Raw genomic sequence first — 20,251 nt, 5'->3', positions numbered from 1 at the left:
TTCAGCAAGAATGTGTTCTCAAAAACATTGCTTTGAGGCTGTGTGTGCAGTCATCTATTTTTGTAGCAATACTCACAATGCTTTAAAAATTATAAATTTTTCACATCAGCTGTGTGAGGTATGTCTGCTCAGTATTAGTCAGGTGCATTCTTATTGAGCATGACTGATACATTATTTGAGCCTTCAGTAGCCCGATGCCAGGATGATCCTTATGGTAGTTGATTGGCTTTCCAGTTTAATAGATTATAATTTTATCATACCTATCAATAAACCAGTTGTGGGGGGAATAAAGTAAGAAAGTGGATTGTAACCACATAATAATCAAAAGTGAAACAGACTGGGTGGGTGGTAAAGCATTTTTGTTGGGTATATATTCTGCAAAAGATTGATGTATTTAACCGTACCCCCTGTGTTTGCAAGGGCTGTTTGACTAGACTTGAGAACGCAGGGATTCTCACTTCCTGGGCTTCCATTTTAGATTTTCAGCCAAGAGATTTTGAAAGCCTAGTTGGCTTATGTAGGGTTGTCATTTCTGTAACCGTCTAAAAATGAAACATGAAACTACAGTATAGCTTAATGTTTGACTTCTGGTTGGTGGGAAGTGCTTCTAAGAAAACGGTGAACCTGTCTCACAACATAAAGGTTACATTTCTACCCAATTGGGAGGTTTAGTCATTTTCTGTGTGACTGTAAATTCTATTGGCATTTAAAAAATATTAGATGACTTGCTGGGGATGTTAGTTTAGCGTGCCTAATTTAAATTAGCTTGATCTTATTTTGTATGTCAATGTTTGGCAGTGAGTGTGTGCCAGTGTGCTGCTTGTATTGTTGAGTTATGGACAATAATTGTCCTGCAAGGTAGTGGTTGATTCGGCTTACAAAAGCAGCGGAATGGGATTAGGGTGGAGTTGGGTTATTTGGTACATTTTGATGTACATGCCAAAATGTGACAAATCTAATTGATGCTATCCATGTTTTAGCAAGGAATGCTGAATATAGCAACAGTGTAACTAAGGTTGGTAGCTTAAATGATCGCTTCTCTATATTACTACAAGGCATTATATGAAATTGACTGATTAACTTGATTAACTAGTTATGATGCCAGTTGGAGGTCAGTATCCATTTGTAATGGACATGGCATGTTAAATATAAGAGATGTAAATGCTAAAATTAAAAAAATGAAATTAAAGAAAAGATATAGATCTAAAATATGTGCTAGAACACAAGGATTTATGCCAAGTAGATTTTGAGGGCATAGGAAAATAAGATTCTGTAGGTTGGTGATAATTGAATGTTATATATTTCAGTAAATGGTGATAATAGAAGTAATCAGCACTTGGTTTGGGGAAAAATTGTGCTACATTTTAATTTGATTGGGACTGAATGGAAAATTATGCTAGGTAACAAACACAAAGTGATAGGTAGGAAGAAGATGAGTAGAAAAAATGCAGATTCAAGAATGAATAAAAATGTGACTGGTGACAATCTGCTTAGAAAAGAGAAAAATATTAATCTAAAAGCTCATTGAATCAGTTATTTATGGATGGAAGAATGATAGGATTAGAGAAGGATGAGATGCAGCAATGAAGGGAAAGAGGCTATGAATAGGAAAAATGGGGGAAAGGGGATTTAAAAATATAGTTGCAAAGAACATACTCAAGCAGGGTAAGGTATTGTTAAGGTTAAAAACACAGAAAATTTTGCATTTGCCTTTGTTACTTTGCCTTTCATATGGGAGAAAACTTTCTTCCGATTATCAGGCACAGATTGAACCTCCAGATACAAACTTATATTAAGCTACACTGGAACCTCACAGGACAAAAGTATTCTTTGCTTCAGCTTTTACAATCTCTGCCAGCAGTCTCACCATTTTCAAACATTATCATATTTATTATTTCCTTCCCATCATTGACACAAAAACTTAAACTAATTGTTTCAATTCCACTTTTTGATCACTGTTCCCATAAATATTCCTAAAATATTTATTTGAATATTCTCCCACTTCAGTTTGATTGCAAATAATTTTAATTCCATTCACTCTTCTGAGGACTTGTTTAACTATCTTTGCCCACTTACCAAACATGTTATTTCCATTAGAATCGGTCTCTAATTACAGAAGGATTGGTGAAAGTGCTCAGGAAAGAGTTTGGCAGGAATTTCATTGAAAAGCTAAGAGACAAGACAGTCAGCAAAATTTGGGAAATGTAATGTGGCTTCATGCCAAGCAAGGGATGTGTGAAGCAGATACTCACTTTTCCACAGGTCATTGGGAAATACATGAAAGCAACAAGAAAAGGTATTGATGATGGTTGATTTGGAGAAAGTGTAAGATAAAGGCAATTGGCTTAAATCATGACAGTTGTTGAATGTGGTAATAGTGGTGTTTAATGGATGATTTGAAATTGAGCCTGGAGCTGGAGTTTAGTGCCATAAGAAACAATAATTTTTGTTGGATTTCCTGGTATGGCTATTGTAGGGCTATAAGTCCAGTGCAATGGCCTAGAGGTGGAGCTCTTGCCTCACAACCAGGAAGCTGTGAGTTCGATCCTAGGTATAGGCTAATATTTGAAATAGACTCTCCTGCTTGAACACTAAATGACCTTCAAGGTCCCTTCCAAATCTGTTGTTGTTCTATGTTCTATTGCATTTTTCAAATTTGATAAGTAACTTTTTGAGGATTTAAATTAAAAAGGCAAAAAAAAAAAATCTGGCCAGTGCACTTATTGAACCCTCCCCCTTTTTCCAGACTTTTCTGTTAAGCTAATCTTCATGTGGAAATACAAAAGGAAGAGTGAATATTAGGCTTGGTGGGTCAGAGATGGTCTCTTCTGCCCAATACTTTGAGAGCTTCATATCTCTCTGCCTATGAACTGAACTGAACTGAACTCCATGTTATGCTACATCTCTTGTTCAGCTTCCTGTTGAATTAGTAAAGTAAATGAACACACCAGACTGAAAATTGGAACCATTCTGCTGCCTTCCTCTTTTTTCTACTGAAAATACTAAATTTCACAAGAGGCTGTGAATGTGGGAGGGATTGCTCTTGTTAGTTCTGCAAAGAAGAGCTGGCCTTCAGTAATGCTTCCTGGAGGGATAGAGTTGCTCCAATCAAGGTTGTTCCTATTTGGGGTTTGAGAAACAATGACTACTCCTTCACATAGCCAGTCACCCCTTTGATGGTCTGGGTGTCCATTGCGAATTTTTCCCTTTCAAAGTCACGCATGATATATTCATATGGCTGTAGGTGGTTGAAAGATAGTTGACTTACTGTTAGAAGTGGGAAACATGGAAATGTATTTCTCTCCTTTTACATACTAGTGTTCTGTCCCTCCCTTTCCTGTGCCTATCCGATGCAAAGTATATTGAAGAAAAAAAAAGTTATAATTAAATATGGGAGGAATTATATTTGTGTTTTGCTGCTTTTTTCTGTTTATTTATATATCAAAACTAGAGACTGCCTATCTCACTCCCAGCGCGACACTCGGCAATGTACAATTACATTAGGAGGCAATTATATTAGGGGGCAATTTAAACAAGAATGGAATAATTAAAATTAAGTTAAAAAGGCAGTGTGGGGGGCTTTGAAGTGCCAACCTGTTCCACAGCTCTATGAGCTCTAGCCAGTCAATAGATCTGGATCTTCAAACATTTCCGAAGGGCCAGGAGAGTGGGGGCCCACCTCACCTCAGGCAGGAGAAGGCTCCAAATGGGGAGGCAATGGCAGAGAAGGAAGGCTGCCTTTTAAGACCATGCCAGTTGGGATTTTTTATCTGGTGGGCTGCACATCATACCTTTGCTGCCTGACTGAATGGGATGGGCTGATGTAATGGGGGCAAAGATGGTTCCGTAGGTAGCTTAGGCCCCTGCAATGTAGGGGCTTTAAAAATGATTAAAAAAAAAAAAGAGCTGTGGTGGTTCAGTGGTTAAAATGCAGTACTGCAGGCTACTTCTGCTGCCTGCAATTTGGCAGTTCGAATCACACCAGGCTCAAGATTGACTCAGCCTTCCATCCTTCCGAGGTCGGTAAAATGAGGATCCAGATTGTTGGGGGGCATATGCTGACTCTCTAAACTGCTTAGAGAGGGCTGTAAAAGCACTGTGAAGAGGTATGTAAGTCTATGTGCTATTGCTCTAATGAATACCTTGAATTGGATTTGGAAAAAACCCAGCCCCAATGCAGTTCTGGCAGTAGAGGTGTTTCCTGCACTGTCTAGGGCACCCAAGATTGCTCACATTGACATTCTCTTCATCTTGCAGTCTGAATAGTTTCCAATCCTTCCAAACATACTTTGTCAATATTCACACTTTATTATAGTACTTTTACAAATGTCACCTTGCAGTGTGTGAATAAGATGCAAATTATGTGATAGATTCTGTGAATCTTAAAAGTGCATAGTTCCATCCTTTGTGTCAAGGCAGAAAGCTATAATTAAACATTTAAATAAGTTCCAAAAGTTAAGTGACTTGTTAACTTTTGTGAAGGTGCAAAAAATGTGTTAAACAAATTTTTGATCACTGGGGCATATTGCTGTAATTTTAAGTCTTAAGTCAGGATAGGTAGATTTTTTTCAATGAAAATATGTCCAGTGAAAATATGTCCATCTATACGCAGTTTGAAACTGGTTTATGTGCATGCACTGTTACAGTTATGATTGTAGCCTGTATGAATAAGTCAACCCATATCAAAAGTATTTGTGGTATTTGTATCATCTTGCTTGTGTTGAGTTAAAAATCATCATAGGTTTGATATTTAAATTCCTATCCTTTAAGCAACTTGTCTATATATAATTGCAAAAAACTAAAACACACATGATATCAGATGGTATCACCAGATTGACCTTATCTGGAAAGCAGAATCAGTGCCTGATTAGGACTTGGAAACGTATGTTGGTTATTGGAAGAAGGTAATCTCCAAACAATTTCCATATTGTTGCCAAGAAACTTGATTGTTGTTTCCATAGAGTCATCAGGAGTCAAACTTGTCTTCACAATATTTACCTACCAAATATAGACGTTCACTTTTTCTTGTATAGCACTCAGACTCTTATTGAAGCTAAGCTAAGGTGATGTCACAGTACTTACAGCTTGCCCAGGTGAGGTATTCCTGTAGTCTGTCATGGGGATGGATCCAGATTAAGCTTCCTGAGTTGAAAGGGCTCTTTTGTAATGTGGGAAGCAAGGGAGTTCTCTTAACAAGTGTTGGGGGGAAAGCCCCCCCCCCCTGGGCTTCCTCTTCAAACTCTTTCATTCCGCTATGATTTATCAAGTTCTTTTCTTGATGTTTGCAAAGTGGAGTGAGGTGTGAGCTGTTTTGAGCGGTGGTTGAGTGGGAGCAAATGGAGAAAAAACTGGTACCGGTAAATGCCACAGTAAATGCCTCTTCAGAAGCATTTGTTGCAAAACAAAGCTGGGTGCTTTAGCTGGTGGGATGAAAACTAGATAACAGACCTCTGCCTGTGAATTTTGACTTGGGGAGTGGAATTTTCCTGTGGGAAATCCAATACCATAATCTACTAAGAGCAGCAGACCAAACAAAAAGTTTACCATACGTGTACCTGGCTTTTGATCAACCATCTGAAGGGAAAAGTAGAAGGCTGTGTCATAGCCACTTAATCAGACTCTTTCTTTGTTGTGGCTCTGATCACATGCCAAGCCCATGTTTTCTCCTCTCCCACAAGTACAGAAATCTGGATTGTGGTGATACTCATCTGATCATGGGCAGAAGAGAGAGAGAGAGAGAAACAATCTGTGTGAAAACCTTTAAGCATCAGAAGTATTGTTGACATCCTTTGGGATTTGGGGGGATCTGAACGACCTGTTTATAGCAAAGACTGGTAATCTTTTCAGGCCCCAGAGCACCATTGTGTAATCTGCATGATCTCACATAATAGCAAATGCTTTCCCACTAATTGCTCTAAATCAAGTAAAACTTAGACAGTCTCATTGTGTTACAAAGAGACTTGTCCTCTGTTAACTGGGAATGTTTTATGCCGCTCTGGAGCAAACTCGGGGGACACCACTTAAAAAAATTGTGGAAACTTTAGGAAGATCTTTAAAAGCTTTAGTTTAATAATAGATTTTAAAAAAAAAATTGGTTTAATAATAGAAGCATCTCAGTTATTCTCACAGTCAGTCAGAACAACTTTGATGGAGTAGACTATGATATTTTGGACTCCTTCCCTCAAACCCTCTGGATTTAATTAGCCATAATTATTATTTATGAGCCAAATTTGTAGAGCTAACTATCTTACAGAACGTGGCTCTGGGTAGTATACAACTGAACCCAAGGCACATAAAAACAAGAAATGTAGAAAATGCAAAGTCCAGATTAAAAAAATAAAGATTATAAAAAGAAATACACAAACCCTGGGCAAAGGGACAATAAAAATGGCTACCTCAACAATGGAGCCAACTAAACATGTCTCCAGTTTGCTGGCAGCACCAGGCCTGATAACATAACCAGGTCTTGAGGGGCTTCCGGGATGTCAAAATGGATGGAGCCAGTCGAATTTTGGGGGGAAGAATGTTCCATAAGATGGACACTCTGGCAGAGAAGAAACATCCCCAGGGACCCCCTCAAATGTAGATCCCACAGTATGCCCTTTCTGCCAGATTGAATTGGGTGGGCTGATGGGATCAAAGAGAGATGATCCCTCAAATAGCCCAGTCCTATGATATGAAGGGCTTTAAATGCTAAAACCAGCATCTTGAATTGGATGGGGAAGGCAACCAATGCAGCTTGCTAAATTACCTCAGCATCATAGTTCTTTTCAGTATATATTTAAATTTCATTTCATTTATTGATATCCCACCTTTATTATTTTTACAAATAACTCAAGGTGGCAAACATATCCAACACGCCTCCCTCCTATTTAGATATCATATCTATATATGCTTATATATGGACAGTTAGACAAGGTGATGGAATCGTCACGTTTTGACTCATGCACACAGATACTTTTGATATGTCTTTCTCCACATATTTAGGCTTTCTAAATCAATAAATTTCCTCTCTCAATGCCTTCTTTATACCATAGGACTTGCCATGTCCTTGCTTTGCAGCAGGTGAACAGTGCTGATTGTAGTTCTTCAACCCTGGGGTTTCTCAAGGAAAAGAAAGAATACACCGCTTTATCCATCCTTTTCCATAGCACCAAAGCAAATTTCCTAATGATTTATAAAATCAAGCAAATCATTTGTCTTCCTTCCATTTATCTTGCCTTATATTTGGTGAGTGAGTACAAAGGATACAGGATATATTTTGAAACAAATTGCATTTTTGTTTCAGTTAAATAAGCAATTAAAAAAACACCCTCTGAAAATGGCTTAACAGACATAATGGACACAGTACCAGCTTGATTCCGTCATTGTGAATCTTTTCAACACAACCATAGTTATGGTCTTTGATTTATATTTTGAATATATTATTTTTTCAAATGAATTAAGTAAAGTTCATTAATAAATCTACTCCAGCTACTTTTCAGAACTATCCTTCCACTAGCAAACTGAGGCTACCAGCAAAGAAATCGTGGCCCTATGAACAACAGCAAAAAATTTACAAGTCCTGTAGATTTTATTCTGCTAGTCTATTATACTTCGAGTGTACTCTCTCTGTATCACTTCAAACAGCATTCTTGTCATCCTTCTTGATTCTTTTTACTTTTTGTCAAAACCAGGTGGGATCCTCCTATCCAATTATGTGAGTCTCCCTATCACTTCTTTCTTCCCATTATGCATTTTTGTGCATTTTTCTGTGCGAATTTTTCTACATATTAGATGCAGATTTTTTTATTCTTCCTGTTAACAATTTTTGTCTCCCTTTTGGAAAGCTCTTCAATCTCTGCTGCCTATTCTCCCTTGCCAGTATTCAGGGTGACTATTGCTGAGGGTTGATCTGTCTAGAATATTGGATATTTTTAGGATTGCAGTGGGAAGATAGTTCTGTGCTATAATGGCTGTTTTGTACCTTAGGCATTTTTCACAACTGTTACTAAGGTTACTTCTTGCTGGAGGAAAAAACATCTACAGGTTTAGCGTAGGTGTGAAAGAAAAAAGTGTGGATTTCTCACCCATTTTCAGTTTACTAAGTACAGAGCAATGGCATATTCAGCTCCCTGCTGAAATTTAAGAAGTTGTCCCAAATGCACTGAAGCACCAGTGTATATCGGAGCTGGAGAATCTGTGGCTACTCGATGCCAGTGAATTTATTTCTCAGCAGCTCCAGTGCATGGCCAGTCATCAGATAGACTGGAGATATAACTCAGCAGCATCTGAATTAGATCCCCTGTCCTTAATTGAGATTATGGCATTTATTAGTATTGTTTAGAAAATATTTGCATCATTTTTAAATGGGAAAGGTGGGGTTGAAAGGTATACATAGTTTAGTCAATGAACCTAAATATCTTACAGAAATGAAAAAAAAAAAAACACCTTTATGTATTCCCGTGAGCCATGAGAGAATATGGAGTACTTTCCTAATGAAAATGAAATATTTTAAGAGGCCGAGATTCCCCCGCTCCTCCTCCTCTTCCTCCTCCTCCTTTTAAAAAAGAATTAACTAGTGCAGTGACATCAAGTACAGAGATATTATACTGGATCCGCACAAAGTGTTCTCTCCTTATGTTTAATAGTATAAATTAGTATGCCACACTTTGTTTTCCTGAGCCAGGGAATGGTTGGAACAATCTAATCTAATTCCACTTATTAATAAACAAAACAGTATTGCTATCTCAGTTTTATTTGGAATTCTTGTTTTCCCTGAACTAAATGCAGGATACAAACATAAATTAGCTTAGAAGCTAAAAAGCATTAGCTTTAATTTAGGAGTAGATACAGAACTGAGAGGTAAAATATATGATTTATAAGAATGTGCACGAAATATAAAAACATTATTTCAAGCCTGGGAGAAAACGTTCAGAATGCTTCTTTGGAATGTTCAGAATTGGCAGAGTTTTAATGGAATGTAACTGAACACCTTGAATGTTCTGAAATCTTTAAAAGAATGGCCTTGTTCTTTGTTTTTATTTTAAGGACACAGAAACAGTTTGCAAGGTAATCAATTGTTACTTACTGGTTGAACTCCAGGGAAGCTGTTCTGTTTTTGTTTTTAATGAAAATATTTTTTAAAAATTCTCATAGAAAACAAAGCAATTTTTTAAGTACAGTTCCCCCCTCTTATTCTGTACGCACAGATGACCACAAACCTAGGAAACTGCAGCCTCCAGTATGATTCATTTCAGCAGAGCCCATAAACATGTTAACAAAAATACACTTATCAGGCTATTTGCTTGAAGCTTCTTCTCCTTCCTAATACACATTTATAGAATATATGTCTGCATTTAGTAGTTTGACAGCAGCACTTAGCAAGCGAAGGTATGAAAGCCCCAAAGTATGAACAAAGTCCACATGCCAAAGCACAACAATAAAACAAAAGCAGTATAGTTTTGCATTTTATAACTTAGAGCCTACAGATTTCAGGAGCATTATTAGGAATGTTTGTGTAATGTGTATAGGACACATATTCCATTGTCTAATGGCTACTTTGCTAACACGTTCTTCAAGCAAAGAAAATGATGCCTGCATACATGGATATCATCAGAGGGAGCACCCAGAAATCAAGCTGACAATATGACTTATAACAAGGAGTGGAAGAGCTCCTTTTTAACAACATACATACGGCCATAGGTTGATTGTGGAACACATAATGTGCAAGTCCCAAATTGAACTACAGTGGAAGAAAACAATTACCCAGTGTCCACAATATGATCTTGAACACACCCACCCCATTTTCAAGGAGAAGATCAGGAATTACTTTGAAGTATTGACTCTCATTGATAGGGAATGCAAGAAAATATGGAATAAAAAAGAAGTTGTTAACAATGAAGGTGAAAACAAACTGCCAATGGCCAAGAAACTGAAGAACCCAAATTGGATATTAAAACAACAGGGTGGAAATTGCCAGGAAGAGAAGAGAAGCCAAAGTCGAGAAAATAGCAATAGTAATAGCACTTATATACTGCTTTACAGTGCCTTTACAGCCCTCTCTAAGTGGTTTAAAGGGTCAGCATATTGCTCCCAACAATCTGGGTCCTCATTTTACCAGGCTTGGAAGGATGGAGTCAATCTTGAACCGCTCAGAATTGAACTCTTGGAGTGAGCAGTGAGTTAGCCCTGCGGTACTGCATTCTAACCACTGCATCACCATGGCTGTATAAAAATAAAAAAAAATTGGAAGGAACTTAACAAACTATTTCAGAGAACTGCTTATATGGAGCAATAGTATAACAATATCAGTAAAGATACCAAAAATGGAAATGGACATGGGAAAACAAGACTTCCAAACTCAGAAGGAGATTCCAATCTCAGATTAGTATGCTAAAGGATGTCAGTGGATCTGATTCACAGGATCAATCATTGATGAAAGAAGTTGAAATTCTATAGAGTAAATATGCCAATATGCAAGATACCTTAAAACAGGGTTATCAAACTGGCAGCCGGCGGGCCAGATGCGTCACGCTCAGCCCACAGCTACCCCAGCACCGTGAATGGGTCACAAAACGTCACATGATGGCAATGTGCCTTAAAGGATACTCATTTTTTTTTTTTTACAATGTAGGAGAGCCATATTAATCTATGGTGCAAAAAAAAAACAAAAAAAAAACACAGAAGGAGTTTTGGGGGGAGCCTTCTCTGACTATCAAACTAAGATATGTTTTCCCCCTTATTGCTTTGGTGATGGATCTCACCTGTCTTTGTTATGGTCATCTTCCTTATTCTCCATAGATTGGTTAGATTGGAAAAAGATGAGTGTTTAAAATTGGAGGAAGTAACATCAGTAATTTGCGGTATGTTGAATACACTACTCTGATAAAAAAAAATTGATTGTATTTTCAGTGCAACAGTCAAGGAATTATTGACTCTGGTTAAATGAAAATAGCAACATAGCCTAAGCCAGCAAAGATGCAGCTTATTATGTGAGCAAAATGAGCAGCAATGTGCTATGACACATATATTTTTCTCCTGATAAACTACGCAGAGGGAGTAGCTGAATATATATATTGAGGGAAGCTAGATGGGAAAAGATGAGCATAACTAGAGGAAGAATCATCAGTGCGCCAATGACACTACTGTGCTAGCCAGAAATGCAAATATGTTCTTCAAGGGTGAATAATGAAAGCCAAAGAGCATGGGGGAAGAAATAGAACTATGATTAACTGCAAAGAAGACCAAAAGTACAACAGATCCAGCAACTGGCCTCAGAATTTACAATGAAGACATTGTACTGATGGATAGTGTTATCATTTTAGGATTAATTATCAATTGTTGAGGAACCAAAAGTCAAGAGTTGTGCTACAGGAGAGTGCTTGCTAGGTAGAAGGCAGTGAAAGATACTCAGATGCTGTGATGTGTCCCTAATTAACATGTAGGCAGTGATAAACTGTCCCCCTCTACAAGCTATGCTAGAAAACTTTTTTAAAAAAAAAAAAAAAACCCAAGCATTGTGACTCTTAGATTGTTTGAATAGTGCCACTCAGAATGGTCCTCTTTAGCCCTAGAGCTTGGAATAACACAAGTGTTTTGAAATAAAATACTTGGAGCATGGGTGTTTTGGTCAGAGCTTGAAATATTAGGAAACATGTTTTAAGCTTGGGATGTTTTGCAGGGTCTGCTTAGCCTGGGCCTGAAGTTGCGAGTTAAGAAGAGTCAAACCTTAGTTAGTATTTGTCTGCAGGACTTTTAGGTGTACCGAGGCTGTGGGCTAGGCTGAAAACCTGGAAATAAATCCTCATAGAGACTTGCTTTCTTACTACTGCCAAGGAAACTACCGAGAAGTGCTCAGGGAGTCATCAGGAGTCAAGCTTGACTTGAGGAAGGCTTCAGCTTTTAAATTAGAAAAGTTTCCAGGTTCAATCCCAGATATTTCCTAGATTTTTTTAAATCATTCTTTGAAAACTGAAAAATACTGCCTACTGCAGAAGAAAGAGGGATTACTGATATGAAGTAAAACAAGTTTCTAAAATAATTTGGCTGCAACTGTCTGGAAAATTCAAAGGAAAAGCGAGGAAGGAGAAAGTGTTGATAGATCCAACTATTCTTTTTAGGATAGGAGATGTGTTCTTTGTAAAATAGCTCTTACAACATTTGTTTTGCTTTCTATCTTGCCACAGATTATCAATGCTGGGAGAACACTTGTGATTGGGGGTGAGAGGAAGTGGGGACAGGAGACTCCTTTGGCCCAAACCCAATAGACTCTTGCTTTCTTAGAGTTTATGTAAAATCTTTCTAAGCCTCCACCCACCCAGGTTCTTTATTAGATCATGAGGATGACTTGATCCAAAAATAACTTCTATTAATTTGGTTTTATAAAACAGTCTCTAGCAGAACTGGAAACACACAAAAAAGTGTGGGGGGCGTGGGAGAATTTTGGAATGGTGAGTTGTAGTTGCATGCCACACAATGTTATCAAAGTGTAGAGTTGTTTTTAGGAATTATCAGAAGGCTCTGCAGAGTTTAATAATGAACACATCTCTGTGCATTTGTCAAAGCTCGGGATAGTTGTGTGTTAAACTGAGGATCCTGCATGACCCTTGAAAAAGAAATGTACCAATTAAAACAACAACAACACACATTTGGCTAGGTATACTTTGCATTCCCTTGTTTAGAACAATTTTGTCATATCGCCACCGCACCCTATAAATAATAAATTACCTATTTAACCTGAATATAAGCTGCCCGGTCTTTTTTTTTCCAGTGTCACATAAGGTTGTTTTTTTTTCTTTCTGATTTGAGATTCCTATAGTTTATTCAAAGAAACTTGCCTCCAATAGTTGCTTTGAATGGCAACTTGCATGTTAAAACAGTCTCCCCCTCCCCCATCAAAACAACAGGTTGGGCAAATGCAAACATTCCTGTGGTCCCTGACCTATTTCCGGATTCCAGATCAGTCCTGTTTTGGCTTTTCCCTCTCTGGCACCAGAAACTCATAGTCTGTCTCAGTTTAAAACTGCTAAGAGGAACACAAAGCCACTTTTCATTTTTTGCCCTCTGCCCCACATTTTTCCTCTGTGAAAGCAAAGAGATCTCGGGATACCCCTGAAAAACAGGTTCCTTTGCAGTAATACAGTGAACTTGATTGTCTTCTGTCTATTCTGGTATCTGGAGTTGAAAGTAGGTAATCCTTGACTTCTGATCCGACAGACCTACCTGGGGAGGGTACTGGTGATCTGGATTTGACATTCCAGCAGTTGGGGGTTGTGTGACTGTGTTGTGTATAGTTGTGTAACTGTACTTTGATCACCAGCTTTGGATGCTTGGCAAATGGGCTGTATTTATGGCCATTTGCAACATCCTGCAGTCACATGACTTGAGTTTTATGATGGTTTTGTCAAAAACTGGCATTTACTTTCAGTTTTCAGCTAAACCAGAAGCTGTTGGTTTGCTTAATGACCACAGCAATTTTTAATGACCACAGGAGCAGCTTTATAATTGTTGTATTCACTTAACGACCACTGCTGTAAAGGCTGTAAAAGCAGGTTAGTCCCATGACTCTGTATGACCGTCACAAGTTATGATCATGATGACGGGCTCCATTACAGCCATAACTTGAGAACTACCTGAATATTAATGTGTCCTTAGTAGAGATTTGCCAACGTTTTGCATTACTTTTTCACCTTGAAGTGAACCAGAGGCAAGGTATTAAGTATTACAAATATCACTTATGGGAGACTAGTGTATAATCTACTGCAATCTTTTTCAAACTTGGCAATGTCAACATGTGCAGACTTCAGCTCCCAGAATCCCCCAATTCCCTGAACTCCCTAATTGCTGCCTGGAGAATTCTTGAAGTCCACACATCCTAATGAAGAAAGGAAAAAAGAAAACTTGCCCTTTAAGGAATAGCACTCAGACTTATATAATGCTTTCTAGTGCTTTACCTATTGTGTTAAAACTGGATTTTTAATGTTGGATGTTTATATAATAATAAATTTATTTACACAAAATGTTACAGTATTAGTAATTTTATTTACAATTCCTTTCCAATAATTCCCAGGGTAGAATTCTTATCTTTACAGCATTCCCACACTTGACCGGAGTTTTGTTAAGTTTCCAGTACCCTCCAAAATGCAACTTGATCATCACTACAGATAAGAACCATTAGCGTTAAACTAGGATTCTACATGCCCATATGTGCATTGTATCATTTTATGCTGTTGGATACTAAATGCAATTGCTGATTTAATATCCGTTCTCTTGGATAGCAAATTTTGGAGTTCTTCCATCTTCTTTAATAACCCTAAAAATTTGCTGTTTGGGGACAATCGGGCCATTTCATTATTAATTCTAGATCTGTGTTTCTCAATCTTGACAACTTGAAGAGATGTGAACTTCAATTTCCTGAATTCTAGCTAGCATACTGGCTGGGGAATTCTGAGAACTGAAGTCCACTTATCTTGACTTATCCACTTATTACTTACCCTCTTTTATGACACTTCTATTTCTAGTGGTTCAATCATAATTACCCTTTTCTCTCTTGGGTCTTAGCCTGATTCATATGCACCTCCCAATCTTTGTTAAAATTTATTTTGTCTTTTGTTTCTTCTAAGCAAATTAGGGCTCTTCATCAAACTTTCTCACCAAAGGTTCTTGAGTAAATTATGTTCTTCCTCCTTGATTACCAGGAGGGGAATAATCCAATGTTGATTTGACAAAAACAAATAAACCATAATCCTTCTCAGAGCATATAATTAACATTGCCCCTGCTACTTACTTGGATGACTTAACCCAGGACTGGAGAAATTTAGGGAGACAGTACCTCTAGGTTGGAGAAAGTGTGCCTCCAAATACTAGTTTCAGAGGGAAAATTGGAGGAGATAAGTATGTCTGCAACTCCTTTTTTTAAATGAAGATTTTAATTTTTGTAACATTTAAGGAATAAAATAACTGCATATAAGTGTGGAAAGGGAACTTCATGAGGACAGTGGTGTCACCCAAGCAGGAAAAGCCCAAAGGGAACATCAAGCCAGCCATAAAACAAACTTGCATAGGAAAAGGAATCAAATAAAAGGCATTAAAGAAGCCCCTTAGACAAAAGCCCAAATAATTAAGAAAACTAAGGAAACAAGAAAAGAAAACCCTTACAAACACAGGACATGCCAAATCAGCAAAACAAACAGACAAAAGACACAAAATATATTGCAAAGGAGACAGACAGGAGATTGCCACAAAACAAATATAAGAAACCATTAAGCAAAAAAAAGATTAGGACGAAACCGATAATCCAATCAAACCACCCTGCAAAGTTTGCCTTTTGCACCCCACGGAGTTTACCCTCCGGCGGAAATGAAGACAACCCCTGACAGGATTTAAAACATTAAGAAATACAAACACAAGCACACACACACAAAAGGAGAAAAGGTATAAAAAATCAGGGACTTATCATACAAAGCTAGCTAGCCCAGGAACGCAGACTTCTTGCTATCTCTTGCCTTCCTGAAAAATAAAAAGATCCAGCTTTCAAGCAGTTGTCTGTATCCTTGCACCGGAGCTCTCCCAGTGGGAAAATCGAATCCTCAGAAGAAAGGCATTTTGACAGCCTTTCAACATAAGAAGAAAATGAATAAGGCAGGGGTCCCCAAACTTAGCCAGTTGGCTGGAGAATTCTGGGAGTTGAAGTCCACAAGTCTTAAAGTACCAAGTTTGGAGACCTCTGGAATAAGGGCATAATGGAAGGAAAACAAAATATCATAAATAAGTACAGAATTTACAATTGTCATAAAATTTAAAAATTATGTCCTTATTTCATTGATTAAATAATTAAATTGAACATATGTAAAACTAGATTCCTCATCTTTACACATTGAAAAACACTACAAAACCCTGAACATTAATAATTGTATGGATGTCACCACTATTTATCATTACCTACAATAAAGTCTATACCACTCAGAATTCCCCTGTGAGGGAGATGGGCAGTTCTTAAGTATGATAAAACAAATCAAGAAACATACATCTTATAAAAAAGATGAAAAATAAATACCAAAAACCATGGGTAAAAACAGTATCAGCTTCCAGATTCCCTCGCATTGTACCCAACTGGAAATTACCTGTATTTATAAACATTAAAATTGCTTCTGATTACTATTTTATATCAAATATTTTCCCCTTTAAAAACTGTACTGCACTTATTATATCTTTTTTTGTGGGGAAGTGCCTCAGAAGCATCTGGTGAAAAGCATCTTTGGCCTTTGGCATGATATCCAGCAAGGCTGTTCTTGTGTGTTTCTTTTTTATTGCCTTGCTGTCACCCCCCCGAAAAGCTTCATACTTTTTCTTACAATTCTATCAACCTCTAAGATTGACAGTATTTTTTCTAATCTTTGGCATACATTTGAACTTGAATAAAAATGTGTTTATTCCTTCATCCAGTTTTGCTTATTTTAATGTTTTAGATGTGACCTCACATTTAATGGTTTTGTTGATAGTCTGCCCGGGAAATGGGCAGATAAGAACTTGCTGTCAAGCAGTTTGTTACAGTATGTTTTGAAACTTAAATACAAGCGATGCTCATTGTATCATGTTTCACTTGTGTGGGAAATTAACTAGACTTAAGTGCATTCTGAAGCATGTGAAATCTGAAATGAAAAGCTTTTAGTAGTAAGGTTAGATCGATGTAGATTTATATAGACACACATAGACAAATACACACATCTGTACTTACAGATAGTCCTTGTTTACTGACTGTATTGGATAGCAATTGCTTGCATTTATGACAGTGATGAAAAGTTGCAATCAATCCCCACATTTACGGCTTTTGCAAACTAGTAAAGTAGAAGATTGTAAGGGCAGCCAGGATTTCACTTAGTGGCCGCTTCGCTTAACAACTGAGTTATTGGTCCCAAAAGTGATCACTAAACAAGAACTTCATTCATTATCTGAGTACAGATTTGGCATACCGTGGGAATAACGTAGCCTAATATCTGAGGATATCAGGCTGGCAGAATCATTTCTTAGTGCATACTTTCAATATCAGAAGTGAGAGAAAAAGAGCTGAACAATACAGTCCTATATAGTTTACGCAGAAATAAGCCTGGTAAAACTCCAGTGGGAGTTTCAATTAATAAGATTTAAAGGCTTGCAACCTTCTACCCAAAGCCTGACTTGATGATACCTAATTGACTAATAAAGAATGGGAAAATGCTGTCACTGCATATCTTTTCTTCACTCCCTTTCTGAATAGAAAAGTAAATAAAAAGGGAAGTCCCCGTTGATCCGTTTTGGGAAGATTTGTTGGATTTTGAGGGCAGAAGGACTTATTGTAACCTTTAAAATATCTTGCTGTCTAAAAAAAGGGGGGGGGAAATATCAACCTCAGATTTGAAACATGTTAGTGTTTTCTCAAGTCCATACAAGGCTCAGTGAACCCATCTTGCTGCTCAGACCTAAAAGCACAAGAGAAAAGAGTGCTAGACCTACATGAGGTTGAATGAGGGGGGAGAGGCATACTTTTCATCCTGAAATATAGCTCTGTAAAGCTTTTAAAAGATGGAGATCAGCAAACTGGAGAGTTGGCAGTTCTGCTAGGCAGGTTTTACAAGTAACAGATTCAAAATCAGGCCCATAGGCTCTTTCTTTGACATATGACTTGAAGTGATCGGGGAGTACAGTAACCTTGCCTTTCTGAAGAACTTGGGAATTGACCCTTCTTGTGTCATCCTGGATTTACAAGGTGTAAGAAACCAGAGGGTTGCAAAAAGTAGCTTCTATCCCTGTCATGATTACTAAGTACTCAGTCCTTGAGCAATCCCACGTGCTTGCTGACTCTTCCCTTTCTCATTTATTTTCCTTTACTAGGGCACTGAAACTCCAGAGAGTAGCTACGGGGACCGTGAAAGTGCCTTCAGGGAATCAGATCTCTTTCCAGATGAAGACACCATGACCCTGGCCCAGCAAGAACTCCATCATGAGTCTGATATGGACAGTGCCATTGAAAGTAACCATGGTTCAGAAGCATCAGTTGTGTGCAAGGTTGAGAAGGATGGTGTGTTGAATGGCCTCTTCCTGCCTGGAGATAAGTGAGTACAAATACTGTTAGAAAAGTTATTGGTTTGTGTTTTTTTTAAATTCTTTTAAAATGCCTTCAGCTATAGGCCAGGTCCCTTCCCTGTGATAGGTATTGATGGATGCATTGCTTCCACATCGTTGTCTACCAATGGCAGCACAGCTGAGGAAAATATCTCTCAGTTACAGCATATATAAAGGGGGCAGGATAGGTAGATAGACAGACAGACAGACAGACAGATAGACAGATCAATAGATAGATAGATAGACAGACAGACAGATCAATAGATAGATAGATAGACAGACTGATAGACAGACAGACAGACAGACAGATATGTGAGAGTTATCAATTTACTAACTTCCAGTCTTTAATTTTTGCTAACTTTTTGCATTACTCTTGAGAGGATCAATCATTCTGCTTGGCCTTTGTTTTCAGGCTCTTAAATAAGGAATCAAAGCCTTTGTAGGAGTTGTCAAAGGACTAGTCCAGATATTTTGTGGATAGTGTTCCGCCTGTGATTTAACAGAGAAACTGAGATAAATATAGAAGAAGCTCTGCTAGACTAACATGGAGGACAAAACTAAAAGTGGCTAGTAATTGGAAGCACAACACAGTTGTACAGATAGAGGCTGCAGATTGGCAGAAGCACTGTAAATATAATTGGATAACTTCCTGCTTTTCAGATGCCTTCGGTCCTTCAGCTACCCACAACTTCCCTGCTTGTTGTCTTCCTGATCCAGTGCCCCCTGGCAAAAATGATGATGGTTGCTGCTTCTACTGATTTCTTGAAAAATCTATCCCTCTAGAGGAGGGGTGTCAAATTCGTGGCCACTAGCCAGATGCACCATGTGTTGGTTTAGCGAAGGGGAAAAAGGTGTGTTACGTCACGTGACGACAACATGATGCCGCAAGTTTGACACCCCTGCTCTAGCAGTGTTTTTCAACCATGCCAACTTTAAGGTGGTGGACTTCAAGCTTAAGGCAGCTTACATGGAAATCTTCAACAACCTTTCCCTCACCCACTTCATCCTAATTTAAATCCTACAATAATCTAACCCAGTGATTTCCCCATTGCCAGCTTGGGAATTCAGGAAATGAAGTTCATCCATCTTAAAAGTTGCCAAGGTTGAGAAACATTGCTCTAGAGCAGGGGTGTCAAACTGGCAGCTTGCGATCAGGTATGTCACATGCAGGCCACGCCCACCTCAGCTCTGCAAAGGGGAAAATGTCATGACATATCACGTAATGGCAACATGATGCGGTGAGTTTGATACCCATGTTCTAGAGTCTTCTCAGTTAACAAATCAAATACAAAAAAGAATCACATACTAGATATTGTACAGTGAGCTCTGTGATTTGGGGGCTTTTCAGCTGCTATAAGGCCTAATGTTCATAGAGGCCTCGTAGAACAAAAGTGAAAGCATACGATCTGTGACTTATTCTTAATGATCACTAGGGCTCTAGATTTGATATATTAGAACGGAAGAAGTGAGTGGAAAGTAAGAGCAATAAGGATGTTAGCTAACCAGTTTGATCCAATTCCTGCAGTTGCTAAATGCAAAATATGCCAGTCTACTCATCCTCTTTCTTTTGCTCTGTCTTTACATTCTCCTTGCTATTAATTCTCCAGCTTTTCTCATGCCAGGCAACAAGGTGCAGCACTAAAGCAACCCTGGCTGATTTCTGTGGTGGAAAAATGGTAATAGGAGGTTGAATAGCGCTCACCTGGAATTGTTCTTCTGATGTTTGGGGCAGGGTTGCACAGCACACTGGCTGGAAGTAGAGAAAGGCAGCACTAAATAAAGGTGATGCAAGAGGAAAAGCAGTTGGTTGGGATAGAATTAGGGCAGGGGTGTCAAACTGGCAGCCCGCAGGCCAGATGCGTCATGTACAGGCCACGCCCACTGCAGCTCCGCAAAAGGGAAAATTGTCACAAAACATCACGTGACGGCAACATGATGCGGTATTTTATTTTTAATCACACCTTTTAGTATTTTTTATCAATAACTCAAGGTGGCAAATATACCTAACATTCTTTCCTACTCCTATTTTCCCCACAACAACATCCCTGTGAGATTATTGAGTGACTGGCCCAAAGTTCACTCATCTGGCTTTCATGCCTAAGGTAGAACTAGAACTACTGCTTTCTAGCCTGGCATGTTAAATATTCTAGGAATTCTTTCTTCTCTGCAC

At 38.3% G+C, this 20,251-nt stretch overlaps 1 protein-coding gene across 2 annotated transcripts in view; it reads left to right on the top strand.

Moving 5' to 3' along the window:
• The window catches only part of RAB11FIP4 (RAB11 family interacting protein 4), a 194,344-nt gene that overhangs the window by 144,381 nt on the left and 29,712 nt on the right, over positions 1-20,251 (top strand). For both annotated transcript variants that reach the window (XM_026680774.2, XM_087956185.1), the window contains one exon: positions 17,851-18,071. In XM_026680774.2, coding sequence (XP_026536559.2) covers positions 17,851-18,071 — 221 coding nt within the window. The remainder of the gene's footprint in view (positions 1-17,850; positions 18,072-20,251) is intronic.

This window comes from Notechis scutatus, chromosome 2 (genome assembly GCF_049901735.1).
Source record: "Notechis scutatus isolate UNSWTSFEM ecotype Mainland chromosome 2, rNotScu1.2, whole genome shotgun sequence".
NCBI classification, from domain to species: domain Eukaryota; kingdom Metazoa; phylum Chordata; class Lepidosauria; order Squamata; family Elapidae; genus Notechis; species Notechis scutatus.
The sequence above is the reverse complement of the archived record's forward strand: the minus strand, read 5'-3'. Positions and strand labels throughout refer to the sequence as shown.